The 26,462-nt window shown below is 33.2% G+C and overlaps 1 protein-coding gene across 1 annotated transcript; it reads left to right on the forward strand.

Annotated features, from left to right (window-relative positions):
• The first annotated feature begins 341 nt into the window (after positions 1 to 341).
• Positions 342 to 23,674, forward strand: LOC111061540 (E3 ubiquitin-protein ligase FANCL). The gene is made up of 8 exons (XM_039431783.1): positions 342 to 743; positions 2,808 to 2,918; positions 4,650 to 4,706; positions 8,276 to 9,157; positions 11,209 to 11,313; positions 20,637 to 20,769; positions 21,418 to 21,540; positions 23,478 to 23,674. Exons 2-5 carry the CDS (start codon positions 2,823 to 2,825, stop codon positions 11,236 to 11,238), a joined length of 1,065 nt encoding a protein of 354 aa, XP_039287717.1. The 5' UTR covers positions 342 to 743; positions 2,808 to 2,822; the 3' UTR covers positions 11,239 to 11,313; positions 20,637 to 20,769; positions 21,418 to 21,540; positions 23,478 to 23,674.
• The last annotated feature ends 2,788 nt before the right edge of the window (positions 23,675 to 26,462 follow it).

Below are 26,462 nucleotides of genomic sequence, written 5' to 3' on the forward strand. Positions count from 1 at the left end.
TGGTTCAAAGCAAAATCCTATCCCCTGACCTATCCTTTACCTTTGAAACATCAAAAAACATAACTCCACCTAGACCCTAGCCCCTTCTAGCATATTGTAATTTTAAAGCAGAAACCTAACCTATCCTAATAAAACATTATAAATATAACCTAAAAAAACTAACCCCTAACTCTTTCACATTTGTGAACAGACAAGGATAGCAACACCATTGCAATCGTACACTACCATTATAACGTGGACCTCACTATAGATACTCAAAGAATACTTTTGAATAACTATGTTATAACTGTGACTGTTGCTGGCCGTTACTCTGTTTCTGAGACAAAGAGAAGCTCCTGATCAAAGTGCTCTCTGCTTTTAAAGTATATTTTTAGGTTATGTTATGAATTATGATAGTAATATGAAATTTTGTTTTTGTACTGCTCAGTAGAATAATTAATAATTCTTATATTTATGTTTTCTAGTTTCTAACCTTTTGATTTGCTCAACCTATTGTTCTATATGTCTTATTTCAATTTTTTAGTATCTATTGCATCCTTGTAGTTAATTCTTCAATAACTTAATTCTTCAGATAAGCTTATTCAATCATAATCCAGAGTCATTAGGTGCTTGATTAATTTGCTTCTATTTTAACAAAAATAATGAATACTAAAATGGATGACTATATGAGAATGCTCAAATATTTTCAATGATAATTCCTGATAACAAGTGCAATTATTGGGAAGGAGTTTCTCATCACAAAGGTAATATTGCTTTTTTTAGCCTATACTTAAGGTTGCCTATCAAATCTGCAAATTGCTTTAAAAGCATGTTGCCATATTGTGAAGTATTAAAGTACATTTTGCAGTATTGAGGTACAAACCTCAGAAGGCGTAAACTAAACTTGTTCGTTGAAAATATTCCTATGTCGTTTTAATTAGAAAATATGCTAGAGGGAAATTTAAAATATTGAAATTTTCCTACATTCCGTTACGTCTTATAACTGGTGATCTGCAATCAATGATAAGGCAAAATAATCACATTATAGTACGGTATTAATATACTTTGGAATAATGTATTAAAAATATTAATAAACTTTTTCTTTTTATGACAGTATCATCACTCATTCAAGGTCATTGCGCACTATTTAAAGAATTGCCTGAAGAAATTATCAGAACACTATAAACACTGAATCGAAGATTCGATTTTTATTGAGAAAATGTAATATCACAGAATTTATGCCATTTTTGAAGTTTGGAACAATTGTAATTTGTTTCTCCAAAAAAGAAATGATAGCTAAGGCTTGTATCAGATCAGGTCACCAGGCTGAGATGGCAGTAGAACTCCAGAGAGGCACTATTCGTGTCCGTGTGTATAGAAAGCTGGAACACCAGGAATCCAGTAAAGCTGGTTTTGTCTTGTACTGCAAACTTAGCTGGGGCAGTCATAATTATACAGCAGATAACCAGCCGACTCTCCCCATTTGCTTCCTGCTGCTCAAGATGATGGGCCTGGTTGATGACTGAGAAGTATCTTGTAGTGATGTATCACACTCTCTTCCATTGCCACATTCAATCAATCAATCATTCAGAATTATCATCTCAAGAATTACACAACTTTCAGAAGAGTACCACAGGCTTACGCCCAAAACGGTTCCAATTCTAATTTATACAACAGTCCAAATGTAGCTAGGTTATGTGTCACTCATTCTCCTATTACACACGCAATTTACAATTCAAAACACACATCACCTATGGAATGCTCCTGTGGGGTCACACTTAGGCTTATGTCCTTAGGCTGCAAAAGAGGGTTAAGAGAATCATATCAGGCAGCAACCATATTGCACAATGTAATCCCATCTTCGCTTGACTTGGTGTACTGACGGTCATCAGCCATTACATCATTCTGTGCTTGGTGCTTTGTAAGAGGATACAGCATACTCTGGCTGCCCGTAGTGACATTCACTACCAGGATGTAGTCACTACTACGTAGTGACATTCACAACACCAGGCACCGTGTGCTCTTGGATGTCCCCAAGAGACGCCTCCACCGATCGCAGGCCAGTTATAGGATTTCTGCCCGGAAATTCTTCAAAAAGCTGCCTCCTGGTGTGAAGCAGTTGGATGAGGCCGCCTTCAAGAGAACACATTCGAGAGAGCCGGGTCGCCACATTCTGGCGATTCAAGAGTGTGATTAGTGCCGTAAGAAGTAGTGCTCCGCGACTGGCTTGGACACTTGGCGACCCACTGGTGGCCTAATATAATACGAGCCTAATTAAGTTGATCGCCCCTTAGAATGGGTAGGAGATGAAATTGATGAACTACATCAACAAATGGGTTACATTATAAATTATTTATAACTAAGCTACCGCAAATTCTTATACCTTATTCTTCACCCACACTTGTGGAATCGATGGCGTCATTTCACAATGAAAGTCAGAAACAAAAAAAAAAAAAACATTAATTTATCAAGATGGCAGTGATCAAGATAAAGCACTCTTAGTTAACATATAATGCCTTGCTCTTTGACTTACTGGCAAGTTAGCCAGACAGTATTTGAGACAGGTCATCGTCTAAAAATACCTGTACATCATAATAAGCCCTGGCTCTCAAAAAACCCGGTCACAACCCTCTCGAACTTGCTGGTATCCAACTGCTTCACTTAATTCAATGGTTCTAACTTCAATCAATCAATCATTTATTTCTTTCCAAAACATACATGAAAAAGTCAAAAACTAAAAACTAACTTAAAGCTAAAGAGAAATAGTGACTGTATAAAATTCATTTTTTCACAGTTAACTCGTTTATACTTCATTAATAATTTTTCAGGCTGGCAAGGAAATCATGATCTCAATATCGACACCGCACTACCCTTCTGTGAAAGATATGATGATTCAACCTGCAGCATTACAACCAAAAATGGAGGCCTTTCTCAAACAGGTTTGTTGAATAAATTAAATTGATTCAGTAGTAATTCAATTATATATGGTAATGTATTAATAATATAAAAATTATAAAGAGCCTAAACTATTTAATCAAGCTCTAAAAAAATACCTTTGGGACAATCCACTTATTCACTGAAGGAATTTCCAGTGAAGAGTGTGATTGACAAGTAGCGACTTTCATTCGCTTCCTTGACGTGCCCCTCATCCTTGTTCTGTAGGTGGTGAAATAAAAATGAAATGAAATATTGTACTCAAATTTAATTCGTATTAAAGCATGCTCTTTTTGCGTCAATTGAAATTCATGGTATTTATTTATTCGTTGATATAATTACAAATCATATGAATATGATCGGGATAGAACAACAGGCATAGCCCAAAAGTATTCTATTCCCAGATTTTGATAAATAATAAAATGTTCGAAAAAATAGGTTATGTTCTTACTGAGAAAAATTGAAGTTCAAAGTTCTGTCCAAGAATATATATTAGCTAGAGATTTTGAATTAAGAATTATTAAAATACCAAATTATAGTCAAATTTTGCACTTGATATCACCGCACTTTGAATAAATTAAGTTATTTCAGAAACTTTTGAAGCCAAAAATATCGTCGGTCCACTGGTAAACTCGCGAAACTAACAATTTTGCAAAAATGAGTTTTCTGGTGGAATTATCTGCTTTTAGTGTATAGTTCATCATGGCAAACTCGTGAATCTGTATCTTCTCCCTTTCCTGTACAATTTGAAATGTTAACTAGCGAAACTGATGCTTTCTTGATTTTTTGACTCCAGTAAACTCGCGAATGACAAGTTTCGTTATTTTATTGCGGTCACTTTCCACAAAGTTACTGTAGTAACATTCGCTGTGCACTGTGGTGCAAAATGGAATAAAATACTCATTTAGAAATTTTAATTGCATGATAATTTATCAACCAATAATATTATTATTTGTTTTAATAGCCTATATAGTATATTATACACACAACTTTCCACTAGACACAGCTGTTACAGCTTTTCAAATTGAATTGAAATTATCTTTATTCTTCTTCTTTTTAGAAAGTACAAACAATATAATATCATGCAATATACTTGAACAAACTTGAAGAAGCTTCCTCATATGAGCAAAGCCTGTGTGCGAGAAAAAGCGACCGTTCTTACGTTAATAAATTCAGACCTTGTATAGGACTTTACTCAAGCAAGCAGTTCAGTTAATCAAGCTGAAATTAAAATGAATACTGAATTAAAATTTCTGTTTGGATGAATGACTGAATTCAAACTACATTTCTAACTATATGCTGGTCTACCGGAAGCTACTTAATTATTTATTACTACGCTTCTCATAAAGCCTATCACCACGCAATTCAAATAATAATTACAATTCTATTTTTTTATTTAATCATTTAGAATTACACAACTTACAGAAAAGTACGACAGGCTTATAAGCCCAAAACGGTTCCAATTCTAATTTATGCAACAGTCCAAATGTAGCTAGGTTATGTGTCACTTCAACATTATTCAGTTACACACTCAATTTACAATTTAAAATAAACAAAAATCATTTTTAAATTGAAAAAATACTTCTAAATTGAATTAAATCAATTACAAATATTCAGAAAACTTCAAACTTGAATTGCAAAGAATATTATAAAAGTAGGTAATGTTAGTAATAAAAGTAGTATTGCAGTATCGGTACCATGTATTACTAGTATTAATAATGTTCTTTATGTTGCAGAAGAAAAACAAGAACGTGTCCCTGACTGAGGTTTTGTTACATCTACAGGAATATGAGGTGATTATATTTCAAATAAATCGTAATGCTGAATATAGTCTTGAAGGAAAAATATTCTAGAGCCCAGAGTATAAATGTGCCAAGCTTTTATTACTTTTGAATGTGTACAATTAAAATTTCATTAGCAACCATAATACAATACTTCTTGTAACTTGATTGTAAGTCTAATTTTTCCTGAACCAAGTTATATCCATCTAAATCTATTCTTTGCGAAATGGATGTAAATAGATATTGAGTGTATTTTATACATCTTAGTACTAGTAGTTCTGTGAACAGTAGACCTCATGCAGTATTCTCATCCACAAGTACCTGATTGAAACTATAGACCTTATGGAAATACAGCAATAGACTGGCTTCTCCACACATCTGTGTAATCACTTGTCAGCTGATTTATGATGAATAATTCTATAGTCTGATTTTTACTCTAATATTGGCGTATGAAGGAGGCTCCTTTTTCCTTTTATACTACCCTTGAAATGCAAAATTTCCAAAAACCTTGTGTATACATCGACGCGCAATTAAAAAAGGAACATACCTGTCAAATTTCATGAAAATCTATTACCGCGTTTCGCCGTAAATGCGCAACATATAAACATTTAAACATACAAACATTTAAACAAGAGAAATGCCAAACCGTCGACTTGAATCTTAGACCTCACTTCGCTCGGTCAATTAATCATTCTTTAATTTTCACTGCGAATTTTTACTACTCTCAACTTGTATGGTAATAAAGATGATTGGATCACCGACATGAATAATCTCCATAGTAAGCCTATCAAAGTGAAGATAATTATTGATTGCAATGTCGTTAAAATTTGAGACTATCTGATAATTTCTGCGTTGTTGTAGATATGTAGATATTTTGGTTCTATTCATACTTGACAGCTTGCTATTTATATTATACTTTCTAATTTATTATTATTATGTTTTTCTAAATTTATATATATTATTTGCTAATGTTACCAATTTATTAATTATGTTCTTAATTGATTAATTCTTGATAGCTCGCTATTTATATTATACTTGCTAATGTTTCTCATTTATTATTATTATTATTATTATGGTTCCCTAAATTTTATTATATTTGCTCATGTTTCTCATTTTGGTAGAGAGTTAGTGGGGAGGATATTTTTAATATTCTTTCCGAAGAATAGACATTGATATGTCCAAAGCTCCGCCAATTTATGTAGATGCATAACAATATGATTATTATCTATAGTTATATATTACAAATTGCTTTTTCATATCATATACAGTTCAATAATTATTTTCTTAGTCTATATTATGTAAATTCATCTATAATTTTGCTGTATTGTAAGCTATTGTATATAAGTGTATAAGCCAGTATATATTGTAATCTACATAAATAAAGTACTCAATCAATCAATCTTTTGTTATAATTATGGTTCTCTAAATTTATGTCATACTTGTTAATGTTCCTCATTTATTATTATTATTATTAGGCCTATCGCTCTCTAAATTTCAGTTCATCAGTCCACAATTTTACAGATGGAAATAAATTGGAAGTTGCATTTGTTCAAATGCTAATTAATGAATAATTATTATTAAACGAAATTCCAATTAATTGCTGTAATTCACACCGAAGACTTCTGCTACTGCAAATATTGACAACAGGGTAAACAGCTAGATGGGAATTCGATGAGCGCTACTATACAAAAATTATATTTCTTTTAAATATTGTCCGGGCTGACAAATAATTTTTGTTTAGGAGCGCTCATCGAATTCACATTTAGCTGTTTACCCTGTTGTCAATATTTGCAGTAGCAGAAGTCTTCGGGGTGAATTACAGCATTTAATTGGAATTTCGTTTAATAATAACTATCAACAATTTCATTAACTAGAGAATGCTGCTGAATTCAGTAGTGCAGCCTCATGCCATTCAATTATAACTTCAACTCTACTATTTCAGGTATAATTCAGTTTAAACGTGGAATCATTAAACCTAAAAGAATTGTAACTATAATTATGTACTGCATAGTGTTAATGAATATAGTATTGCAGCCCCTAATTTTCTAAATATAATTCTACTATTTCAGTTACATTCCAGTTTGAACGGAGATTTATACCCGATAATGTTGTTGAAAAGAGTTTCTCACCAACTATAAATTTCTAATAAATAAACTCATCTAATAAAGCTATTTTACTTCTATTTTAGATACGATCCAGTTTAAACAGAGATTTCACAAACATCAAAGAATTGAACCTCCATATTGGATAGTGTTAATGAATACAGTATTACCGTCCCTTTCATTTAACTTGCTATCTCATATCTAACTCCTTACTCTAATGGAGATAAATTGGAAATAGCATTTGTTCAAATGCTAATTAACGAATAATCATCATTAAACGGAAATCCCAATTAAATGCTGTAAATAACCCCGAAGGCTTATGCTACTGCAAATATTGACAACAGGGTAAACAGCTAGATGGAAATTCGATGAGCGCTCCTATTCAAAAATTAAAAACACTTCACTTATATGGGCTAATTTATTCTAATCAATAAAAACAATATAAAACTTGTATAAGTAAAAAGGATACTACAAGTTTTATATTGTTTCTATTAATTTTTATACAAAAATTATTTGTCAGTCCGGGAAATTTATTGTTTTTAAATTATTTGTTTCCCTGGCTGACAAATAATTTTTGAATAGTAGCGCTCATCAAATTTCCATCTAGCTGTTTACCCTCTTGTCAATATTTGCAGTAGCAGAAGTCTTCGGGGTTATTTACAGCATTTAATTGGGATTTCCGTTTAATGATGATTATTCGTTAATTAGCATTTGAACAAATGCTATTTCCAATTTATCTCCATTAGAGTAAGGAGTTAGATATGAGATGAAGTTGAAGGAAAGGAGACGGTAATACTATACTCAATAACACTATTAACTCTTCAATGTTTGATTCCATTACGAACTGCTTCAATTCAATTCAATTTATTAAAAACACACAAAACAAGACAAAACAAAATTACAAAGATTTACGAAACAAATAAAACACAATAAAATGTTACAAATATAAAAAACCATGGGCTTAGTGTTTGGGTGTGTTGGAGAAGAGAAAAAAAAGAGAGGAAGATACCTAGCCAACTATGGTTTCCCATGTAATAGGCAGGCAAAGAAGAGAAGAGAAGTAATGAGGGAAAAAGGAAGGGAGAAATGGGGGGAAGGAAGAAAACAGAGGAATAGGTACTCAAAATAAAGTTAAGCGAGTCCACTGAAAAATGAAAAAACTAATGAAAAAAAAAATGCTGGAGCAGAAATCTCGAGTCATATATCTAAATGGAAGAAGAAATTACTGTATGTCCAGTTTTTTATATCCAGTTTTTATATCCAGCTTGTTAAATAATCACTTTTGAACAATTAATTACAGTCAGGTATGAGTGACTGTGATGACTACGATATGACTACGTATGACTAAGTATGACTACGATACCTGACTGCTATGTCGTAATTAATTGTTCAAAAGTAACACTATTCACTCTAATTATTGTTAACTCTAACTTCATATCTAACTCCTTTCATATAACTTCAACTCCACTTCTCTTTCAGGCACAATCCAGTCTAAACGGAGATTTCACAAACCTGAAAGAATTGAAACAAACAACGATCAGTATGGTAGAGCGTTACCATAGAATACTATCGGAGCTGAAATGTTTGGACAGCTGGAAAATCTCAGGAGTGGGCGACAATCTGACCAGATTCAGTCTATCAGTGGTGGACTCCAGTGGCTACAAGCATCGCATGGACCTCAAGGTGCCCGACAACTACCCGCAATCCCCACCAGTGGTCGAGTTCCTAGATCTGCCCGACACTGTGATGCACCGAATCACCAGTTGCGACACCATCACCCAGATGTACGGCGCGTTTGTGGGTGCGGTGGGGGAGCTGGAGGTGTTCTGGAGGATCTACGATGAGATCAGGGGCAGTTGTTGGGTGATCGATCCGGCCGTGTCCCACAAGAAAGACACCTACTGTCGGATTGTGATCGATCAGACCACTTCGATCATTGTCACTCTCAACCCGTTGTTTCCCAACGCGTGTCCTGAGGTGAAGTTTCTTGGCCCCGAAAAGGATGTCCTACCTTTGAGGACTAACATGCAACGTAACTTGAAGATACACGGGTGGGACGAGGGACAGTTTTTCGTCGACAACCTAACCACTCTGATGGAAGTAGGAGAGCTGCCATTGGCTCCCAGTCAGAACAGCGGTGACCAACCAGAGGAGAGCTCTCAACTGTTGGTTGATGGCGAGGAGTGCATGATCTGTTTCGCGCTGAGATCTGACGATGATCTGCTACCGGCTAAGATCTGCAACAATGAGAAATGTGCCTCGTTGTTTCATGTATCGTGCCTCATCCAGTGGCTTCACGCGGTACCGACCAATGAGCCCAGTTTCAATCTTATCTCGGGTGATTGTCCTCATTGCGGAGAGGTGAGTGGGTTCCTCATTCCTCACAAAAACTTGTAAAATTACAAATAAATATGAACTCATAAAGTCAGGTACTATGCGCCCGGCCACACTGCGATCCTATGGGGATCTATGTCGATATCTTGAGTCGCTCTCTAAAGCTGGGTTTTCCTTTGTGCGTAAATGCCGTCGTCGACCTCGACAGGGAGAGAATCTCAGATTGGGTAGATTTCAATTTGTCTACATAACCTAAAATATCATGTTCAATTGTGCTTCAATGGGACAGGTTGAGCTTATACTTTTTCATACTTTTAAATTTAAATGGCAATATGTTGATATTGTTAGAAATGTTTACTTCTTTAATAATAAAGACAAAAATAATGAAAAGTTATTTGATCAGCTGTTTTAGCATACTTGAAATTTGGATAATATGAATTTCAACAATGCTTTTCGTCGTCGACTGCGGGAAATTTACGCACAAACGAAAATGCACCTCAAGATTTAGATATAGGTATAAATACTTAAAGGACCGCAGATCGCTCTCTGTGTGACTGGGCCCTGAAAAACTATTTTTTTAGTATTGAATGAAAAAGACTAAGAAATTGTCAAAAAACCACTGATTTATTGATAATTAGAAAGACCGGATCTGATAAACAGGTTTATCAGAGATTGACAATGGTGTAATAACCGAAACCGGTCTTTCTAATTATCAATAAATCAGTGGTTTTTTGACAATTTCTTAGTCTTTTTCATTCAATATGAATAATTACCACAATATCAACTTCTCAACTACACAAAAAGTGAAAATTTTTTTAGTACTTTTACATGGAAAAATTTATCACATTATGTGCCGCTTGCACAAAAGCAAGTTAAATTTTAACCGTGATTAATTTCACGAGAGCCAATCGGAGAAGGCTTTTTTGAAAAGACGACTTCTCTGATTGGTTCTCGTGGAATTAATCACGGTTAAGATTTAACCGGCTTTTGTGCTTCCGGCTTTAAATCTATACTTATTTTTCATTGATACAATAAGTATCGTACATCATCAAAATGATAGGAAGAAAAAAAATTAAGTTTGTTTTGTTTTGCTGAGGGTGATGCCCACATAAGCTTCAGGCTTGTGCGTGGGTAATTAGTCGACCCACAGATTTAGGTGGGCTCCGAACCAACTACCACCAACCAACTACGTTTCGCCGCTATTATTCAGTGTTGTTTCTATCTCTTGTGACCTTGTGCTATTCCTCTCCCAAATTTAGATACGGTCACACATAGTCCGAAATAGGTTAAGTCTTGTAGTTGTTCACTTCACAAAATGTTCAGTCCTTAATTATTTTCACAACGTAGATTTTCAAATTTAGATGCTTCAAAACCAAACATAGATTGGAAATTTATCTTGTCTATGGCTCATGAGAATAAATACCAAAATGTTCCGAACAAGTTCACTGATACTGACATGTGAGAATCCAGCTTAATACGTCATTTCATAGATTATTCTGAGAGCCGAGCGACGATGTAAACAAAAATTTGCTTGAGAGAGTGACTCTTGAAGCAGAATTCACAGTAGCCACCTAATATTTTCAGAATATTCGACTGAGTCATTTTCAATATTTTAGAACCGTTCCATAATTGAATAAAAACACACATATGTTGTCAAATTCTACACTGTTTTATTCGGTACACGACCATGGTTTCGTGTCAACTTGTTGTGACTTGAAGTTTTCAGTCAACTTGAAAATGTGACCGGTGTGGTGACGGATATGGTCGTGTACCGAATAAAGCTGTGTAGAATTTTACAACATATTTGTGTTTTTGAGAGTAGTATTCAATTTTGAGAGTAGTAAAATGCAATAATTATTATTAATCACAAAATGTAATCACGCCAGCAGAAAAAATAAGGTTGAAAATTTTACTGTCAAATTTTTCATTTATTTATTTCTACAAATTCTGGTTTTCTAACCAATTTTTACATTTTTCAAATTAAACATTTTCATATTCGTACCGAAGCTACGCATTTATTTTCGTTGTATTATTTTCTATTCATGGTCAAAATCCACCTCTTCGTTTTTTGTTTTCAGAAAATACTATGTCCCATCAAAGTCGCCTAGAGATGCAATAGCATCAAAGCTATGCAGTTTGAGAAGCAACTGCAGTGAAATTGTAAAAACTTCATTTCGAATCAAGTAAGTAATAATACTTAGAGATTGCATGAAACTTCAACCATGAAGCTTACAAAATGCTTAATTTATTATTAAATAATTATTCTCTCATTGTAAGTTAATAACTTTTGTCAAATAACTCACTTGTTATTGTGAAATAACTCAACAATACTTCAAGTTATTAATGATATAGTGAGCTTCACTTTAAACTATCAGTTATGGTTGAATGAAAAGCTTGATGTTTCGAATTTAACTATAGAAAAGTATATATATATATATATATATATATATTATATATATATATATTATATATATAAAACTTTGATTACTAAGCTGTAAATTACTATTAGAAGAATAGTTTTTCTCACATTAAAAAGAATTCTTAAATTTACGATCAGTGAAGTCTAAGGATTTTTATTATTATTACCACGACAAATTCTGTAAGCATGTTTATGCTGTATCATGATTTATCAGCGATGATATCAGCTTATGCAAATTGATTGATTAAAGACGATTTTTGATTCGTTTTTTTCTAAGTAGGGATGTACTAGGAGATTTCAATTTATTTATTCACGTATCATACAATTTTAACAACATAATGACAATTAAAAAATGAATATTAGAACCCACATAGACTATATCGTCTATGTGTGGGAGCAGTTCTTAAGATTAGCTGTGTTACAATCAAAATATTGGGCTATATAAGTATTAGATAGGTATACGTATTCAAAGCAATATCTAATACATATTGATAAGGGATTGGAAAAAGGAAAGAAAGTATGATGTTGAAAATTTGATAAAAGCAGGAAGATGAGATGTATACAGCTAAACGTGATTACAAATACAAGAATGAAGAATATAAAAGACGTAAAAATCTCAAACAAATTAGCTTAATATCTCAATTTGTTAGTAAAAATATATTGCACAAACAATAGCAACAGTAGTGAAGGAACAGATAAAGTTTATATGTTTATATCAATACTAGCAAGTAACCCGTGCTTCGCAAGGGCCCAATAAAAAACTTGACTAACTGAAAACTTGAAGAATTTAAAATAGGCCTATAACCATCCTCGGTAAATTAAGAATCTATATGCAAAATTTCAAAGTTAATCAGTTGAGTAGTTGAGACGTGATGATGCGTCATTCGTGAATTTCCTATCCCTTATAAGCCAATTTCCTATTACGTGTATAAGCCAATTCTTTTCTTTTCCTACAGTTACCTTGAAAAGTGACCATTCCTGCACTGATTACAGAACGCAAAGAATCACTTTTCCGAACTAGTGCTCAAAGTATTACTTTGCGTACTCTTAATACTTTGCGTATTATCTTGCAGCCATCCCAATCAGCTGTTGACATTGTTGGTGTGTATTTCGAATGCGAATTTGTTCTATCTATATATTTTTTCTGATTTTCAAATAAATAAAAATGATAACTCATTAAATTATACATTTTAATATAATTAATTATTCATTATTTCAAATAATATTTTTTTCCATTCATAAATTGATTGGTTGAAAAATTATTTAGAAATTAAGATTTACTCATAATTTTTCAATTTAATTGGATTAATTTAATTTTCAATTTGAATAAATTATCGATTATTAATTTTCAATTGGATTATCAAGTTTAAAATAAATTCAAGTTGTTATTAATAACAAAATTATACAGACACACATTTGATGGATTTCAGCCATCATTTTACTCATAATCAACCACTTTTCATATTCAATGGTAACTGTAGGAAAAATCTAATGTGAAATACGTGTGCAAAGTTCCTCTGCTACACTCAAGAAACCATTCAGCCCTCGCCTACGGCTCTTGCGTAAACGTTTCTTTCGGTGCAGCAAACTGTCACTTTGCGCTCTAGTTTCACAAATAACTATTGATTCTTCTACGTATTTTATTTATGCCTGATTTACCACAGATAGGTGTTAATCCTACTACTTGAAAACAAACTTTAAACAACTACCAGTAAGAGAAAAATCGCATTTTTCAAGTTTTTAGAATCTTCAACCACTTGTCGCTTAACCTGTTGAAACATCTACATAACATTTTGGTTAGGATTGGTGCCAGAATATAATACGTAGATTCCAAGGTGAAGAAGAGATTGATTGATTGAGTACTTTATTTATGTAGATTACAATATACTGGCTTATACACTTATATACAATAGCTTACAATACAGCAAAATTATAGATGAATTTACATAATATAGACTAAGAAAATAATTATTGAACTGTATATGATATGAAAAAGTATTTTTAATATAATAACTATAGATAATAATTATATTGTTATGCATCTACATAAATTGGCGGAGCTTTGGACATATCAATGTCCATTCTTCGGAAAGAATATTCAAAATATCCTCCCCACTAACTCTCTACCAAACCTTTTTGGTGGAGGAGGAGATTGGAGAGGATGAATAAAAGTATGAAGAAGTCCTTTTTTGAGAAGTATTATTATGAAGAGGAAGAGCTGATGACAAATCACTGTAGGCAGACGAAGATACGGAAAAGGTGATACGCGTCGGCGTTACCAGTTTCTATGAGAATCACTTCAAACTGACACCACTCCTTATCCATTACACCAACGCGTCCCATTAGATCAACACTGACAAGTTTGCACTACACTGGTACTTTATTAGAATACAGTCTGTCAAGTTGGACACACTGTCAGCATTCCTTGTCAGTAGTACCAACGTTCCGCATTCATCTAATGCTGACAGTTTGGTGATGGACACTGGTGCTATATTGGAATACAGCGGAAGTGGAAGGGGTTGCTTATAAGCGAGCCACGCCAAAACATTTCAGGCAGTTGAGTTGCTGATTATCTGGTGTCAAAATGAAGTCAGTGCAAATTATTTTTGTGGCAACTTTGGTTGCATCTCTGTTGATAGCTGCTTATGAGGCAGCTGTGGCTTTGGAGGTACAGGAAGGTTCGTTTTGATTTTATTTTACAAATTATTACTTTACTTGCCCTATTACTAAGGAAAGGAAAGTATTGCTTTCCGGAAAAAATCAAGGTACCCCAATTTCCAAATTTCTATACGTTTCAAGGTCCCCTGAGTCCAAAAAATTGTTTTTTTGGTATTGGTATGTATGTGTGTGTGTGTGTGTGTGTGTGTGTGTGTGTACACGATATTTCATCTCTCAATTAACGGAATGACTTGAAATTTGGAACTTAAGGTCCTTACACTATAAGGATCCGACACGAACATTTTCGATCAAATGCAATTCAAGATGGCGACTAAAATGGCAAAAATGTTGTCAAAAACAGGGTTTTTCGCGATTTTCTCGAAAACGGCTCCAACGATTTTGATCAAATTCATACCTAGAAAAGTTATTGATAAGCTCTATCAACTGCCACAAGTGCCATATCTGTAAAAATTTCAGGAGCTACGCCCCATCTATGCAAAGTTTCATTTTAGATTTCCAATTATCAGGTCTCAGATATAATTTAAACGAAAAAATTCGAGTGGAAAAGATTGAGCATAAAAATCTCTACAATTAATGTTCAGTAACATTTTCACCTAAAATTGAAAATAAGCTCGAAATTCGAGAAAATAGGATTATTCAATTGCAAACTGTTGGCAACTGTTGTTTCTATTAAATCATTCACCATGAAGAAATACCAGACTTCGTGTGTCTGCAGCGCTATTGTCCTGTCACCAGCTGGCTCAGATCTTAGAAAAGTAGACTTGAGATGCGCGGGAACACTAGCGTCAGTTGATCAATTTTCATAACGGCAAGGAAAGTTGTGTGAGTGCACCACACCAGATTTTTTATTATTTTTCACAGTAGAGATTATTTCCATGTGACAAACACTATTTTCGGTTGCTGTTGCCTTAGAGTTACAGGAACGTTTGTTTTAAGATAAATAACTGAAACAGGATATTAACACCAGGATCAAGTGCAATTACTTCTTCTATCTATGAGATGTTTCACAAAGTTTACTCTTCTGACTTGTGTGTTCGCTTATTCTGCAATCCTTTGTGATTCATCTAGTACTTCAAATCTTTTTTTAACACCTGGGCCTATCGGTTTCTTTTTCCATCCTTTCCCTTATTATTCTTCCCCCATCCCATCCTTTCATATCTACCGTCTATTTACTTTTCCTGATACCTTTTTCACATTCTTAAGGCCAAAAAAATCCTAGACATTACAGTTATAAAATAAATTATACTTTTCTGGACAGAGTAACGAGTATGAGAGACCTGGGAGTCCTGATGGACCCAGCACTTGAATACAGGGATCATTTGGCTCATGGCATGAATTCGGCCAATAGATCACTAGGGTTTATTTTTCGTAATTGTAAGCCCTTCACTAGATGTGAGGTCATATTGAATATTTATAATGCAACATTAAGGAGCAAGCTAGAGTATGCAGCACTTGTTTGGGAGCCCTCACAGAGCACTGCCGTTAATGATTTGGAAATTATTCAAAATAAATATATTATTAAGTTATCTCTATTTCAAAAAGTATGCTACATTTTGTCCAATAGCTTTTTCCACTGAAATCTTAAGGTCAACATTTAAAGTCCAAAAATTGAATACCAGAAGATCCATTAGAGCATTAATGTTATTATATGAAATTCTAAATAATAATATATTCATGCCAGATTTCATCAATTTAACACTTTGCACAGATATGTTGTGGAACATCTCTGTTGTTTATTTTTTATTTTTCTTTATTGTTTATTTTTGTTTATTGTTTATTTTTGTAGAACATCTCAATGTTTATTTCACCTTTTCATCAATTTGTTAAATTTCCATTTTCCATGCAATAGACCAAGACTTAATATGCTATTTCAAATACCGTTTGTCAGAACCGCTCACCATTTCAATTCCTACCTAAATAGAACAATGAGATTGTACAATAGACTAAACCCATTCTTTGACCCCTTCTATGACCGCTACAATATATTCAAAAAATCTTGTGAAAAATTATGCTGCTCAATTGATGAATAAAATATTATTTTTGAGCTCTACTAACTCTCTTTTTTTCAAATGTTTCTTCTTTCTATATGTATCTTTCATCCTATACCCCTTCACTAACTTTCCGGAATCTAACCCAAAAATCGTTCTCTTCTAATCTTATTAGTTATATACTAAATCGTAAATATTTTATGAAGTGCGATATTATTTTCTTTTTTGTATGTTAATTGTAATGTTGTACTATCATATGTGTCATTAAGGCTCGTACTGGAGTTTGTCTGAGAGCCTTTCTATGTTTTCTTGGAATAAATAAATTAATTAATTAAGGATTGAAGGTTTTCCTAGTACATGGATATCCATAGTTGGAAAAACCCTTCAATCTTCCACCCTTTTTTTGCACCATTCTCTTTTTATTTTGCTTTAATGTGAATTGTTGTTGTTGTTGTTTGCATGTATTATTTTTGTTGATCTCTCTCTGTATCAAATTCATTATAAATGTTTATTATCTTTCATAGTAGATTGTTTCCATGTAAGGAACATTATTTTGTATCGTGGTTTTCATCCTAACTTGAACTATTGGTAACTAATTATTAAACTTTAAGGCTAAGTTCGTTCACTTTTACAATAGTAGCCTACTTTTAACTTACTACTTGCAAGTCTGGAAGCGTTTCAGGGCGCTGACCCCCATCTTCAACTGGCAAGGAGTATCTTAATACTTAGTTCTGGTTGCACAACAGCCGGTTAAATTTTAACCGTGATTAATTTCACGAGTACCAATCAGAGAAGGCGTTTTTGAAAAGACGGCTTCTCTGATTGGTTCTCGTGGAATTAATCACGGTTAGAATTTAACCGGCTGTTGTGCAACCAGCACTAAGTATTAAGATACTCCTTGCCAGTTGAAGATGGGAAACAGTGCCCTGAAACGCTTTCAGACTTACAGATAGTAAGTTAATAGTACTATTGTACTATTGTACAATAGTTACAGACTAGTAAGTCTAGTTGACGAAATCCAACAAGACTTACTAATGAAAAGTTGTAATAATTGTGTCTCATTTTGGTGTTAGTTATTATAAACTAGCAGGTAACCCGTGCTCCGCAAGGGTCCATTAAAAACTTGACCTACTGAAATCATAAAGAATTTAATATAGGCCTATAACCATCCTCGGTAAATTGAGAATCTATATGCAAAATTTCAAGTTAATCAGGTCAGTAGTTCAGACGTGATGATGCGTCATTCGTGAATTATCTTTCCCCTACGTGTATACTATAGACATAGAGAAACAATAGCGTAAGTAGATATCCCATGGTATAGGGAATTTATGTCGCAACTTTTACTGTTATCTCAAGCCGATTACTGTCGATTATTGTAAATTTTTACTGTTTTGTTGGGGTGATAGTGTATGAACTGCACAATTTGAGAGACTACCAGCGTCACACAGCTGCTTAGGAAAGAACTATGTGAACTATCGGCTTGGGATAACAGTAAAACTTGCGACATAAACGCCCTATACCATGGGATATCTATGCTATCGTTTCTCTATGCTATAGATTTGAGACCACGTATTTAACGTTGCTGGTTTGGAACATATTTTTCATTTGACTTTGTTGAGTGAAGAAGCAAAAAAACATATTTAATATGTATCAAAAAATAATAAACAAAACCATCAATTTTTAAATGTTTTCGAGATTTTCAATCTAATTTCATACTCAACCAATAAAGATGTGTAGCCTACTAAATTCTCACAAGTTTTCATATTTATTTATTTCATTCCCATGTAGGCTAAGTTATAACAAACTACAATGAGATTGAAACAAATCTATTTTGTTTTTAAATTGATTTGATTTGAAAAAAATACCAAACTCATTAAACGATTTCAGAAAGCACAAACTCTCTTGGAGGAAAATCAACAAGCGTGTCATTAGATTTTGAACTACTTTCCAAACATATTAGTTGTTCCACTAAGATGAAATCATTAGATTTTGAACTTCTTCCCAAACAAATTAGTAGTTCCACTAAGATGAAATCATTATCATTTGTACATTTTCTTAGAACTAGCAACTGAGTGAAATTAGTATCCAAAGGTTATGCTCAATTAGCCAACTGATTTTTTAATTTGTTTGATGGTTTATCATTATTCAATTTACTGTGTATTCTAAGTGATTATTTCTAAAAATAAACATGACTCATTTGTTTGTTCCATTTTATCACTTTGATACGTCTTCTTTCGTTGACAGTTTAAAGTGAATCCCAATATGAATGATTTTCGAATAATTTTATCATTATTTAAATGTTTTACATTGAGTTTATTAATTACATTGAGTTAATTTTATCATTATTTACATTAAGAAAATTGTTGGCCTCAGCAATAATTTTCTGTTAAGCACAAGATTCATTAATATTGTATTACCATCTCATACAGGTCTAGTTAATCATCGGGATGGGCTCACGCTGATCGGCATCTTATTTGGCAATGAAATTTATAAATTGATTGTATGGTATGAGATGTTGTGGTATTTCTCCATAATTGAAAGAACAAGACGATGTTGTCAATACCACTATATTTGTTCAAAATTAATTTAAATTACAGAACCAGGTCTCATGGTAAAACCATAGAGAAATAATAGCATGAGTAGATATCCCATGGTATAGGGCGTTTATGTCGCAACTTTTACTGTTATCTCAAGCCGATAGTCCACGTTGTTCTTTCCCATGAAGCTGTGTGACGCTGGTAGTCTCTCATTCTGTGCCGTTCATACACTCTCACCCCAACAAAACAGTAAAAACCGACAGTAATCGATAATAATCGGCTTGAGATATCAGTAAAAGTTGCGACATAAACGTCCTATATCATGGGATATCTACTCATGCTATTGTTTATCTATGGTAATACCTACCACATCTTCAATCAATCAAATAGTTCTTTATTTATCATTGCATTTATACAATATAAATAGTGTCATAAAATAATTAAATAAAATAATAATTCACAATAATCAGTTTAGAAAGTCTTGTATGGAATGTGGGCTAATTGATATTAAATATCTTTTAATGTTGATTATTATTATTATTTTTTTTTTTTTTAAGATTACGTCCTAAAGACTCCAGTCATGGAGTATAAGACAAGTCATGTTATTACATAATAATATTCTAACACTAAGTAGTTCAACCTAGTTTAGGTTGAAAGGAATTCTTGTACACTATAAAAAGCTCTATCAACTAAATATTTTTTAATTTGTTTTTGAAAATCTTCAAATCATCATTACTTTTCAAGATTTGAGGTAGCTTGTTATAAAATTTCCTACCAATATAATCTGGTTTTTGTTCAAATAACCTACTATTGTGACCCATTATATGATAATCTGCTCTGTTTCGCGTATTATACTCATGAACATCTGAATTCTGGATCACACCACTCGTTTTCACATGCATTACAACTTCATATACATACAAAGATGGCACAGTTAATAGACCAAGCTTTTTAAATAAAGGCCTACAACAGTCTAACCTATTCACTTTCTCTATACATCTGAGTGCCTTCTTTGAATCTTAAACACCCTGTCCATTTTGTTGAGATGAATTACCCCATACTAAAATAGCATACCTAATATGAGATAGTATAAGTCCATGGTAAGCAGTTAACAGTAGTTTTTATCATTCAGCCTAGCAAGCTGCCGCAGGACAAATACCCCAGATGATATCTTATTACATATCCTCTCAATGTAAGGATGCCATGTTAATTTCCTGTCCAACAAAATTCCCAAGAATGCTACTTTCTCTTCTTGGTCTAATTCATTTTCCTCTACAAACACATTTATTTCTCTATCCTCTACTGAATTATATTTACTTTTGAATTGTAGGAATTGACATTTCTTAATTTATTGTTAATTGCCTTTGCTCAAGAATTGGACATGTGATGTACTCCAGTAAAAGCATTTATTTCTAGACTATCTAATAAATAATTGTTAAAGATAAGCGATGTGTCATCAGCAAACAACAGAGCTCTGTGATCTTTTGTGATCTTTTATATATCTTTAGCTGAACTAATGTTGTTTGTTATTGTTGAAGGGGTTATTTGTTATTCTTCAACAATTACAAACAACATTAGTTCAGCTGAAGATGTGGGGAACCTGGTTCTGAAATGTAAATTAATTCTTGAACAAATATAGTGGTATTGACAACATCGACGTCTTTTTCTGTCAAATAAAATTTATATTATAAGTTATACAGTAAGTGTTTACTATAGTATGTGTTCTAAGTGTCAAAATAGTATTTTTTTTCCTTTTCTTTTCCCAATAAAGAATGTATAATGTTTTGTTCCTTTGCCAATAAATTTGGTAGGGCTTTACTAGACAGTATATATAATATGTATAAATATTCTGAAATTAATGTTTTGAAAATTGATTATTTCAGATACAAAATGTGGAAAGTGCACGTATAATGGTAAAGAATATGAACAAGGAGCGATTTGGCAGGTAAAAGGAGTATGTAAACAGATGATATGTGGGCGCCAAGATGAAAAACATATGCTAATCACGCATGAAACGTGAGTTTTCTTCTTCTTCTTCTTCTTCTTCTTCTTCTTCTTCTTCTTCTTCTTCTTCTTCTTCTTCGTTTCTTCTTCCTCTATCTTTTTCTTTTTCTTCCTCTATCTTCTTCATTGTTTTCTGTCTTCATCTTATATTTCCTCAACTACTTTTCCTTCTTCTTCTTCTTCTTCTTCTTCATCATCATCATTCTTCTTCTTCTTCTTCTTCTTCTTCTTCTTCTTCTTCTTCTTCTTCTTCTTCTTCTTCTTCTTCTTCCTCTATCTTCTTCATTGTTTTCTGTCTTCATCTTATATTTCCTCCACTACTTTTCCTTCTTCTTCATCTTCTTCTTCTTCTTCCTCTATCTTCTTCTTCTTCTTCTTCTTCTTCTTCTTCTTCTTCTTCTTCCTCTATCTTCATCTTCTATTTCCTCCACTACTTTTTTCTTCTTCTTCCTCTATAGTTTTCTTCCTCTATCTCCTTCTTCATTGTTTTCTGTCTTCATCTTCTATTTCCTCCACTACTTTTCCTTGTTCTCATTCTTATTTTTCATCATCATCATCATCTTCTTCTCCTTCACCCTCTTCCTGCTCCTCCTCCACATCCATGAAAATTTTTTTATCCAATTTACTTTTCAAATTTGAATTTTATTTTGAAAATTTCAGTTGCGGTGCTGCATCTGCGGGATCAGGAATGGAGAAAGTTCCAGGTGATTCTAGCTTGCCCTATCCTGATTGCTGCCCTAGAATTGTTCGCAAGTCTGAAACCCCACATCATGCCTAAATTAAGTAAGTACTCGCATAGCTCTGTCTTCTTCTTATTAATAAAGAAAGGATATGGCTTATACATGTACGGGATAGGAGATACATGAATGACTCATTATCACTTATCCTTTTTTATTAAACGAGCAATTTCTGTTTATATGTTTATATATATGTTTGTGACCGTATCTCGAAAACGGCTCTAACGATTCTCACGAGATTCGGAACAAAGTAGGTTTATGATATGAAAATTCGATTGCACTAGGTCTCAACCCTGGGATAACTCGCTGAAGGACATTGAAAGGATAAATATGTCCTTGGAAAAACAGCTGGAAATTTTGTCGTCTGTCGATATCGTAATGGAAGTGAGTGAACGAGCGCATGTGTGGGATCATTCAGCTGATCTCACGCTCACGAGAAAAATTCAGCAAGAAAAACCTATTTTCGTTTATTTCTCTTTTTTGTAGAAAACATGTTTACTTCAAAAAGTCCAAAATAGTAACTAGATGCTGTTAGTCGTACATAGTATATTTACAAATATTGTAGCAAACCTAGTATATCATTCTAAATTGAATTCATAGTATATCTATTTGTAATTGATGATGAGTTTGTTTTTTAAGTGTGAATAGATTGTTATTTTGATGAGTGATAGTAGCTTAATCTAGATTTTGATTTTGACTGTAGTATAAATTTGAAAAGTGACAGTGACAAATTTGTAAAGTGACAAAGGCATAAGCCTGTTGTGCGTCCTCATATAACTGTAAAAATAATTGTACGACTTAGAAAATGAATAAATAAATATAAACTATAAATTCAATCTTTCGTCACAAATTTTCTATGCTTTTACACTCCAGAGCAAAGCTAGGTCTCCCGATATTGAACTAATTAACTGATAAACTTGCAATTTTTTTTAACGATTCTGAATTTGCCGAGAATGAATATAGACGTTTGTTGTATTGCTATCAATCAATTAATTCTAATTTAGTGATTGATTTAATAATTAAAGTAATTTATTCAATAATAATTTATTCGATTTCAATTAATTCAATAATTCTAATATAATGATTAAAACAAATGTATTGAATTTGTGATTCAAAGTTTACGTAACTATAAAAGCTCAACAAAACAGAGCATTGTTCAAATGATTCCGTAGCGTAATTGGTAGCACGCGCAACTCATGTATGAATGGTTAAGGGTTCGAGACCAATGAAACTCAATTTTTTTTGCTGGAAATTTTCAACTCTGATGAAGATTATCCACATAATTTTGACAAAATAATAAATAGTTATTCTATTTATCCCAGTTAATTCTATATATCCCATCAATTCTAATTAATCCATTAATTCTAATTATCCCAGTTATTCTATTTTTTAATGTTTCCTGGACATAAGGAGATTGTATTTTATATTGATGAGGACTAAAATTTAAACTCTAGGCGCTCATATCTCAAAAAGTAATTATCGGAAAAAATGTTTTTCTGAGAAAACTTTTCCGTTTTGATAGCTTGATGATATACAAATCGAAAAACTTTGAAAAATATCACCAGTAGAAAGTTCAATTTCAGCCTTTGCACAGCCTTAACCGAGGGCAAACCGCTCATGAATCGCTGTCATGTGTATGAGGCTGGCAAATCGAGCGATTTGCCAACCGCGCGACAACCGAGCGTAAGTCGCTGTCATGTGAACAAGCTCTACTTTTGTCAGTCGGTGTTTCAGTGGTTAAAGCTGGATTCGCACACAACAGTGACAGTGAACAGTGAAAATATGATTCCCATGAATTGTAATTGGAATGTTTCCACTCAGCGAGACCGAGTAAATATGAAACATACCATTAGAACTTATGGGAATTATATTTTCATTGTTAACTGTCACGAATCCAGGCTAGATACTTTGATAGGTCATAGTGTTCATGGTGTTGATTCAAAAGTCTTCAAGTTAATAATTATTCAATGTTTTTTGTTGCAGCATAACCTGTACAAACCCCTGGTACCAGCTATCCAGCCATATCACAAACTAATTGTATGCGTGCCATGATTCAATCTGTAATGTATTGATGTCAATATTGATTGTAATCTTGAATAATTGTTTGTCTTTCTTAAATAATTTTGAATGTTTATGTGTTGTCAGTGATCAATAAAAAAGTTGGATCCTTATAATAATTTTCTTTTTGTGGATGTGGATATCAATGAAATCAAAATTATTTTGAAACACAAATTGAAATTGTCAACCACTTTTTATTATCATAAAATACTATAATATAAATATAACCTGTTTTCGTGGCTTTACCAGCCACATCTTCAGCTGTTTTGTTCACAACTACTGTCTACACAAGAGATCTATATATATAAAAGCGAAATGGCACTCACTCACTCACTCACTCACTCGCATAACTGAAAATCTACGGACCAAAAACGTTCAAATTTGGTAGGTATGTTCAGTTGGCCCTTAGAGGCGCACTAAGAAATCTTTGGCAATATTTTAACTCTAAGGGTTTTTTTAAGGGTTTAAAGTTCGTCTTTTAGCATGTATATTCTTCTCTCCCAATCTCCTAATTATAATTGAAATTTCCATATCATATGTTACTATAGAACTATAATCTAGATAGAGTACCTCTTCGAAACAGTTGTTAACTGGCAACTAAATTAATAATTTTGTCAGGTTGGCATTAAGTTGAGTTGACTTGTTAGGTTGGCACCAAGTTGAAGATTTTAATGCATTTATCGCGGAAAAATTGATTGGGCACTGCTACTTCAATCCTGGGAATATTATATTCTAGCCGTCAGGCTCGCTTCGCTCGCCATATCCGTTTAGCAGACGTTTAGTCTGGACCCTCGACTGGATTGTCCTAAATATGATAAAAATGCTCAAATGAAAATGCAGGCGAGCGAAGCGAGCCTGCTGATCTCATCCTTGGACGATCCAGTCGGGGGTCCAGGGGGCGGAGCCCCCTGGCTAGACGGATATGGCGAGCGAAGCGAGCCTGACGGCTAGTTATTTTATAATAATGAAAGTGGTTGACAATTTCAACTTATGTAAAAGACCACACCATCATACTCATCACAACTGTAAAATTAGTTTAGTTCTGGAAATATATTTCAAATTATTCTTCCCTTGATAAGATGTATTAAGATTGTTATGATTATCTATACCGATGGGAATGATGACGATGAGTATGTTTTTTTAATGAATTTCTGCTTTGCTAGGCAGATATGGGATGAATACCATTAGTTTTAATGGGAATATTCACGCAAGTACAGTCTGCCTTTGTGTGAACACTTCCATAAGAAATCAAATCAAATAAAAAATATTCACACCAGAGCAGAAATACATATACACATGGTGAAATTTCCAACTGTTATTTTAGCACTGATTAAAAATGAGGGATTCTCCTCTTTGAGAGAAAGAGAAGAGAGCATTTTTGTTCTCAAGTGAGGTTCACGTTATAATGGCTGTGGAGAAAGATAGGAGATCAACGTTGCCGATCCTCTGTCTTGTCAGTGCCTTCTATAGACGGTAGCTAAGATACAGGTTTATTGATGTAACATTAACTGTTCATTCTCGTTTAAAATAATCAATTATATTTTTTAATTAAGTAAGAATACTTTTTTCAATAATTTCCCAATGAATTCTCATAGATGAAATATTTTGTTAATTAATTATTAATTCTACACTTTGAAAGACTGACAACAAAGCAAAGCGAGAAAGAGATAGCGCTATCCGCTTTGTTGAATGATAGACAAGGATAGCAATACCATCCCTAATCAAACACTGTCATTATAACGTGGACCTCACTATAGTTATAATTATTCTGTATTGTAGTGAAAAGTGTCCTATCATACTACGCATTTCTCAGGCCAAGAGGAAAAACTTTTTTAGGTTCATAAAAAATCAGAATGATTTGCAGATAACTGTAAAAACATAAGTATAGATGAATATCACCTATAAGTATTGATAATACCCCTAAGCAGATATAGAAATTAGAACTTTTTTGTTTTGACATGTTTGGACTGAAAATTGAACCTGAATTCAAGTGTATGGAACATAACATACTTTCTGGACGTTATAGTGTATAAATAAAAATTCTGGGAAGAAACAGTTTTGGGCTGTGCCTGTTAGTCCTTCACCAATCATTTTAAAGAATTGTGTTCTGTTTATAAATAAATAACGAGCGAAGCTCGATATTAATTATAATAATGGAAAGAATCGTCCTATACACGTACGGGATAGGAAATGCACGAATGACGCATCGTCTGAACTACTCATAAGTTACAATTTTTCAAAAATAAGAAAAATTTTAAGAACAAAATCAATTTTTATGAATTTCTGTTTTTTATCAACAATATCACCCGATTGACACCATTTACATATATAATTTAAAATCCCTCTGAGTGTAATTTTGTGCTCTACAACCTGAGACCAGGTTGAACGATCCACCTCGCATAGATTTCCAGTTACACCTGATAACAATGCTCCTTGTATTTTGAAAAAGCACCTAACTTTTTTGGTTCAACCATAATCACTGATTTCATTGTCCCCACATTGAGATTTCGCCAAATGATACAAGTTCTATGAGAATCAACCGTTGGACGCATCTTATTTCAGTATTTCCTAGTGGAGAGGCGCGTATAAGGACACTTCCACGATCAAAATTTTAAACACTCATAACTTTTAACACAATAATCGGATCTCCTCTTTATACAGTTCATCCTTCTCGGCTCGTCAATACGGTTTAAAATCATCTATCATGAGACGAGTTGATTGGAGAAATGATAAATTTATAGTTGTGTGTGCTTCAACTCATATTTCCATACACAAAGAATGGCCTATTTCTATATTAAAAACTATGTATCTCGGTAACCTGTTATTGTTGATTAAAAACATAAATTCATCAAAATTGATTTATTCTTGGAATTTTACTCATTTCTGAAAAATTGTAAGTCAGCACTCACT

This window comes from Nilaparvata lugens, chromosome 6 (genome assembly GCF_014356525.2).
Source record: "Nilaparvata lugens isolate BPH chromosome 6, ASM1435652v1, whole genome shotgun sequence".
Taxonomy (NCBI): Eukaryota; Metazoa; Arthropoda; class Insecta; order Hemiptera; family Delphacidae; genus Nilaparvata; species Nilaparvata lugens.